This window comes from Aplysia californica, unplaced genomic scaffold, assembly GCF_000002075.1.
Source record: "Aplysia californica isolate F4 #8 unplaced genomic scaffold, AplCal3.0 scaffold00045, whole genome shotgun sequence".
In the NCBI taxonomy this organism is placed as follows: Eukaryota; Metazoa; Mollusca; class Gastropoda; order Aplysiida; family Aplysiidae; genus Aplysia; species Aplysia californica.
The window spans coordinates 1,751,224-1,759,346 of NW_004797315.1; the positions used below are offsets into that span (position 1 = coordinate 1,751,224).

An 8,123-nucleotide genomic window follows, 5' to 3' on the forward strand; every position below is an offset into this window, starting at 1 on the left:
GATTTTTTCTACGAGCTTCCCCTAATCTTCATGGTCACCAATCATCGGTTTGAATGGACAGTGTAGAGATATTCACCGAAAGGGAAAATAGAACAACATACTCCCCAGACACTCTGTTGTTATTTCGACCAATGAACCATGTCTTTATATCTCCCAATGTTATGAGGAAACTAAGAGAAAACAATCTAAATAGGATCCCAAAAACTACACGGTCAAAGAGAGGAGGGAAAAGAACATTACAATTTGAAATATCTCAGAGAAAAAACCCAGGTCAAACAAAAGGACACCAAACCCAAGCCGACACCGCCCCCAGAGAGACAGCGCGACTCCAAGAGGCGGCCCGGCCTCCCCATTTTTTCTCCCCAGGACCCAGAGCCTCCAATGAGAACAGCACCAGCGCTAGAGAAACCCCCACTCACAATACTCAGCCGACACTCAACCGACACTCTCCGACCCACAGTGGAGCTACCGCAATCAACACTGTTGCCCAAGCCGAAAGGACATCCCCTTCACCGGATGCCCTGCCGCCACAGGTCTGCAACGCCTGCGGCCGAAAAGAGAGGCTGCTTCTTAACCAGTTCATATGCAGTGCTGACAGCTGCAACGAGAAATGTCATCAATCCTGTAGCGGCATCTCCCGGTACTCCAGGAAGCGCGAATGGCTCTGCAGAACTCACTGCTCACCCCCAGTCCCCGTCGACCAAACACCCCGACAGGAGACCTTTGCCAGACGCGAGTGCAGCGTTTGCAGCAAGATGCTCAGGAAAAACGCCGGCCGGTTCCGCTGCGACGAATTGGGATGCTCAAGCGAGTGCCATAAGGACGTTAGGTGCAGCCACATCGGCAGGTACCACCCCAAGACAAAATGGAGGTGTGCAACCCACTCCTGCAACACGGCACCAACCGCAATCCCAATCACAAATAATACTGTCAGATCTACCCCCCTACCATCCACCCCACGGCCCAAAGCCAACTGTAAGGGCTGCCGGAAACCAATCCGAGTGAATACCACGCCAGTTGCATGCGCGTCCTGTACCCAGTACTTCCACAAGTCTTGCACGAAACTAACGAGACTGCTCGCAAACGCCGCTGCGGAAGGTACCCACAGTTGGAGCTGTGAGGGTTGTGAGCGGTCGAATAAGCCCAGAGACTTCACACGGGTGGTGGGTGGCACAGCGATCGAAACATCTGTCGAGGAACCCCAAAAGTGGATCAAAAGTTCGCTCAGCATTATGCAGTGGAACGCCGATGGCATCGCAACTAAGGCAAACGAGCTTGGACTTCGCTTGAAGGAGGGTGATTTCGACATCTGCCTCATCCAGGAATCGAAACTAAAACCAAGTAAGACGACACCTAGATTTGAGGGATATTCATCAATCAGGGTGGACAGACGGAGCCAGGACGGAGGTGGAGGTCTCATATCTTATATCAAGAATACCCTGGTTTTCGAACATGTCCGAGACGCGTCCATCAGAGGAACTGAGCTTTCGATGTTTAAGGTGAGGGTCGGGAAGAGGAAATGGGTCACACTGTGCAATATCTACTGCCCCCCCCCCCCCGTCAGATCCCACACATCTCAACAATCTACTCGTTTGGCAACCGACGAACTCCCAACCACACCCGGGTCTATCATACTAGGTGACTTTAATGCCCACAGTCCCCTTTGGGATCCCTTTCAACCACCGGATGCAAGAGTTCTGCTGAACTGGACACTGGATAGCGACATGACGGTAATGAACGACGGAAGACACACTCGTATCAACACCAAGTCGAGACATGACGACCATCCCAACCCCAATCCCTCTCCCTCTTCCCTACCATCAACCGGAGGAAAAAGTACCCCTGATGTCTCTATATGTGGGTCAACATGGAGCGGGAAGCACACCTGGTGCCCAGTAGACGGAATTGGCAGCTCTGACCATGCGCCGATTTCCGTGACCCTTAACACTGAGGTCAGCCATGGATCAGTATTCAAGGGTCAAGTCACCTGGAAATCGTTCGGTGTCGACTGGAAAGCTTTCACCGACGCCGTTGAACGTGACACTGTGACTAGAATGCCGTCGAACAACCACATCCGCAACATGGTGTCTGAATTCTACACTGCCATGATGGACGTCGGTACCCGTATTGTCGGCATTATGAAACCAGGCAGGCACACAAAGACATGGGAAACCCCCACAGTTCGAAGAGCAATCCGGAGGCGAAATAGACTCCGGAAAGAAGTGCGAACCCGCCGCAAAGAATGGCTAGAGGCGTGCCACGTGGCGCAGGAGACGATCAACGATGCTAAGACCGACGCCTGGCGAAAACTGCTCGAGAAAACCACCAACTCACAGGACGACACCAAGATGTGGAAAATCATAAAAAGCCTCAACGGTACCCCTGAGACAAACTCGCCAAATGAAGCAATGTCACACAATGGGCGATTGGTGACATCAAGCAAGCATAAGGCGGACATATTCGCAGACCACTACGCGAACGTCTGCAGTCTAAACATGTCGAAAGAAGACAGAGCCGAAAACTGGCAACTCAAACAGCGACTGAAATACTTACGGAACAACCCAAGGGCAGACCAGCCCGATTTCACTATCGGGGAACTGAGGAATGCCATTGCAAAGATGAAGTCCCGCGGATCACCCGGACCAGACAACATCCCCCCGTCCTTCCTCAAAAACCTGGGTCCCAGGGCGCTGAAGAAACTGCTCTCCATCTTCAACATGTCATTTCGCTCAGCTGATGTCCCACAAGTCTGGAAAGACGCCATCATTGTCCCCCTCCTCAAGACCGCCAAACCAGCATCGGAACTAACGTCGTTTAGACCGATAAGCCTCACATCCTGTGTCATCAAAGTTATGGAGAGAATGGTATCTGAACGACTGTACGACATGGCCGAGCGGAACGGCTGGTTTTCCGAACTGCAGGCTGGTTTCAGGAAGGGGAGATGTGTGGAAGACCAAATTCTGAGAATTACGCAGAAGATTTCTGATGGCTTCCAAAAGAAGGAAAAATCGGTACTCGTCCTCCTCGATTTTTCAAAGGCATACGACACGGTCTGGCGAGAACGCCTACTCCTCACCCTCCTGGACAGAGGTATCCCAGATACATACGTTTTATGGCTGAATGACTTCCTTCAAAATCGTCAAGCCAGAGTCCGATTCAATGGAATACTGAGTAATAGCAGGAAAATGAACCAAGGTCTCCCACAAGGTTCGGTCCTGGCACCCATCCTCTTCCTTTTTTATATCGACGAACTGGCGAAACTACTTCCGGACGATCTCACAATTTCACTCTACGCTGACGACGTCTCTATCCTCGCTTCATCACGCACGACACGAGACGCCGAAAGTCTGGCACAAAGAGCGGCGGACATCGTTGCTGACTGGAACAGGCGATGGAAACTCACGCTAAACGGCTCAAAGAGCGAGACAACATTCTTCACGCTCGCAACATCTGACTCGGAATGGAAGCCGTGCATCACGATAAATAATTCGTCAATTAGGTATGAGCCCTACGCAAGACTCCTGGGAGTCACACTCGACCGCAGGCTCACGTTCAGGAAACAGGTTGAGACAGTAATAGCTAAGGCCACACAGAAGATGAGGATGCTCGGCGCTGTAGCGCACTCAAAATGGGGATGGAGGAAAGACGACCTACGCAAGGTCTACCTCACTCATATACAAAGTGTTCTCAACTTTGCGAGCAGCAGCTGGCAACCGTGGCTGAGCAAAACTCTGATAAATAATCTGGAGGTGATTCAAAACAGATGTCTGCGACTGATTACCACCCAAGCCCAGTCCTCACCGATCGAGGCACTTCGAGCTGAAACGGGGGTCCCAAGCATTCAGTCTACCATAAATGCTAACTGTCTCCGATCAAGAGAGAAGGCCCTCCGACTGAACAACGACCACCCTCGACGAATTGCGGCAACGGAACAAGTGCACAGACGCCTAAAAGGACGCAGGGATTTCCGAAAAAGGGCCGAAGACGTCAGCAAAAAGAGCCCACATCTGTTCGACTGCGAGAGGAGGCCCATCACTTACTTCGAAACCAGGCCCTGGGAACGTGTGGAATCAACCCCGACATCACTTTTCCCCACCTGTACGGCATAAGCGGAAGGAGTGACTCCAGTGGGAAGATTCAAAGCGCTGCTGTTCGTCGAGCACGAGAGCTTGGCGCACAGTACAATATCTACACTGACGGCTCGGCTAGGGCAGGAACAACGGACGGCGGCGCTGGAGTCGTCATCACAACGGGGAACCCGTCCAACCCTACCGTTGTCGAGACATTGAGGGAGAAAGGCGCCATATTTACGTGCTCTTTCGAGGAAGAAAGGAGAGCCTTGGAAATGGCCATTGACTGGATTGACAAAGAGTGCGATGCATCCAACTCGGTCGCTATCTTCACCGACAGTCAATCACTATGCATGGCACTTGTGGGAACATCACCATCCTTCGACCAATTGCGACTACGCATAAATAATGCAATACCTCAACCCACGATTCAGTGGATCCCTGGTCACCGCGATATCCTCGGCAACGATCTCGCTGACAGTAATGCCAAACTGGCAACAGCGCTGCCGGGTCCAGGCCGCCAAATTACTTATGACAGTGCGTGCGCCCAGATAAAACTAATTACAAAAGACCCCCCTATATGCCACACGCGGACGAAGGAAGTATACAGGGCATTTTCTTTAAAACGAGAGGCTCTTATTATGTCCCGCAGTGACCAGTCATTACTGGCAAAAATCAGGACCGGTCATTTCTCTGGGCTTCGGGCCTACAAAAATAGAATAGACAAAACATCGGACCCAATATGTCCATTGTGCAGCGAGGAGCCCCAAGATTTGGAGCATTGGCTGCAGAGATGCCCCGCCACGGAGGCCCGGCGGTGGCATCTCTTCGGGGAGGATTCAGGGAGGTTGGACTGCCTCACCCGCTACCCAAGGGAGGCGGTTGCCCTGGCGAAGAGCACACTCTTCGGGGCTCCGAACATTTCGAACGGATAGGCTACCACACACACACACACAACAACAACAACAATAACACTCATCCCCAAAGATGGTGTCGTTGGCTCACTTGATATCAAACTCGGCTATGAATAATGATCCTGAATATCCTGTTTCGAACCCACAATGGGGGATTCTTGAACGTAGATTGTTTAGGAAATTATCAAGGCGCTCCATCTACTTGTATCGTTGTTTTGGTCATTTCGGAGGTCCTGCTTCTTATTTAAACTTTACATAGTGAAAGGTACAGTGGTCTCAGACTTAGAAACCCGTCACCAGGAGAAAAAATAAAAACGGCTCTCAGATGGATGGGGATCTTAAGTGGATTTCAACTCAGCTCTTACCGCTTGGCGTACTGGTTACCTCACCTGTCTATTGTGTGATGAAATACGACCCATGTACCATACTGGGCCCAAGAGCAAATAAGAATAAGGGGCAGAAGGTTTTTTTGTTGGGGTTTTTTAATCTTATGGGTGCGCATATTTGGGAATGTTAGATAATGTTTGTCTTTGTTTGTGCACACCACACCAGAGCAACCGTCACCCACCCACACACTGAGACCTGAGAGATGATGAAGCTTCCAACTACTGTTTCGTTACAGGGCACCCCAGTGCTGGCTGTCACAGCTCGAGATGGAGACAGTGCCGCTATCCAGAACGACATCGTCTTCTCCATTATACACGGTAGGACAAAGCGATATTATGATTGTCCAACGTCTGTGATATAGCGGTTAGGTGTTCCTTGTCGCACCCAGGAGACCTGAGTTCGATTCCCGAGTGCCGGGGGTGGGGGATTTTTTATCGAGTATCTCGGTCTTTCTGTTATGCAAGGATGTTGCTTCCCTCTCTGCCCTGGTTGTCCCTCCCTAACGACAGGCAAGGTCGGAAGCCCTCCTCCTCAATTATTTAAATTGTGTTGAGTGTGGTGTAAAAACATCCATACTACTAAAATTTCGCAGGCCAGCTATTCAAGTGTAAGCCTACTGAGTCTAAAATATGTTTTATTTTATTATTTTATTTGACTGCAAAAGGGGGGGGGGGGTTATGTACTATTGGTGGCATATACCCAATTGACATTTTGTCGAATTCAAATTCTAATGGGGTTTTTTAAAATAAAAACAGAAAAAACATAATAATCTAGGTAGCAGTTTTTAACAGAATGAAACGGGTTTTTTTTCTCTTTCTCCTGGAAAATGACTGGGCTTTGAACAGTTGAACAGTTTGACAATTCAATGCTCCACATAATGTAACTACAGTCCTAGTTTGAGCACAATGTCTGGCGGTCGTGTTTCATTTTGATAAAGGTGAACTTTAGCCTCACTTGACCTAGTACAGTTCGCACATCGAGGGTTTCCTCCGCTTTCCTTGGGGCCACTTTGGGTTTGCCGTGACGTCACGCGAGGGAAAAACAAAAACAGCTTTTTTTTTTATTTCACGAACAAGAAGTCGAAATTTACTTTTTCTGCGCTTTTAGAGGGGAGGCTTTTCAAACCGTCATCTCAATATTCTTTATGCTAGGTTCTCGGAGGTCATTTTAAGTTACACCAAAGAGGTTTGGGTTACGCGAAACTATTTTTTTTTCAATACGTTTTTCTTCAGAGTTTAAACGAAATGCAATAATTATTACATGATTATTCTGAATCTGAAAGCTCTATATTACAAGGTTTCTAGATTTCATTGATGCTGTTTAGAACGTTGGGCACGACCAAAGAAAGCCTAACTTTCACTTCAAGCTTACTCTGGGCACCAGGAAAGTTAGCTGTATACAGCATGTAGCTCTGGTTTATTGGGGTCATGGAAGAAAATAAAATGCTATCCCGTTTTCTCTCGAATATGGACAGCCACATCAACAAGGTGAAACACGTAGGCACTGGAGTCATCGTTTCTTCTTCTTCTTCTTCTTCTTCTTCTTCTTCTTCTTCTTCTTCTTCTTCTTCCGAGTACATTTGGACGTTGCTTCTCTACCCGTTCTCCAATTTTAAAAAAAACACTTCTGTTCCTAGCTTTTCTGCCTTCCTGTGTTGTTTTGGTTCAAAGCCAGGTTTCTATGTCCTGTTTCTGTCTTCTGCATGGTCTCCCCCTTTTTCTCTTGCCTTGAACCTTTGCTTCCAGAATGTGTTTCTCGAGTGATTCACGGCAGATAATGCGCCCAAACTAGCTCAGTTGCAGTTTTATTACTTTCTGGGGGAGTGTTGATGTTTGTATAATATAATATGGACCTATTCTTCGTCGTAATTGTTCATTCTTTATTATTTGTTTCCAGGATACTCTAAGAGTTCACCAATGACATTTCATTCCGAAGGATGTCATACATTGTTACACGATAGAAAACAGTTCATAACCTGGGTAAATCTTATGGGCTTGTTCTATGAATTACTCGTAAGCAGAAAACAAAATACAGACTCAACTATTTATACCAGATATTATCTAACAATTGTTTTGTTAGTGTTTGGAAAAACAATAGAACATTTAGAAAAAGCTGTCTACGAAATTGTTTACGTTGTTTTCTTGGGGTTTTTTTTTCTTTTCTTTTAGAGAACTCGGACAAATTTAGCATTGACGCAAGCACAGGGTTGATAACCACGTCTGGACCCCTGGACATTGACGACAACGAGCTCCTAAGCAATGGACTGGTTAACCTCACCATCCTGGTAAAACATTTTGGACCTCTAGTTGCTTTGTTGTATTTCGAGTGTGTAGTTATTGGATTAGATTACGGCTTAAGGTCATTCGCTGACAAACAGACATTTCTTTTACCATCTATGAAACTTAAAACAATGGGTGAAAGGGAATTTGAATATCAAGGCCCCAAAATCCGGAATGCTTGGCCAAGTACTTTAAGAGAGATCAAATCCTTTGATTCATTCAAATATCAGCTGAAGTCATTTCTGTTTTTAAATTAATAAGATTAATATTTGGAAAGATTTTCTTTTGGTCAGAACACATTTTATGTTACTGTTGTATTGTATTATAAAGCGCTATGATCAGGGTTGGGCGCTATATAGATGTAATTTATCTTTATTATTAGGGCTATTTTTTAAATTATCATCATCATCATCATCATCATCATCATCATCATCATCATCATCATCATCATCATCATCATCATCATCATCATC

General features: G+C 47.2%; 1 protein-coding gene across 1 annotated transcript in view; it reads left to right on the plus strand.

Moving 5' to 3' along the window:
* The window catches only part of LOC101851175, a gene marked incomplete in the record, with an annotated part of 28,317 nt that overhangs the window by 13,860 nt on the left and 6,334 nt on the right, over window positions 1-8,123 (plus strand). The window contains 2 exon segments of the mRNA XM_005092363.3: window positions 5,607-5,688; window positions 7,540-7,655. Of these exon segments, the coding sequence (XP_005092420.2) occupies window positions 5,607-5,688; window positions 7,540-7,655 (198 nt within the window).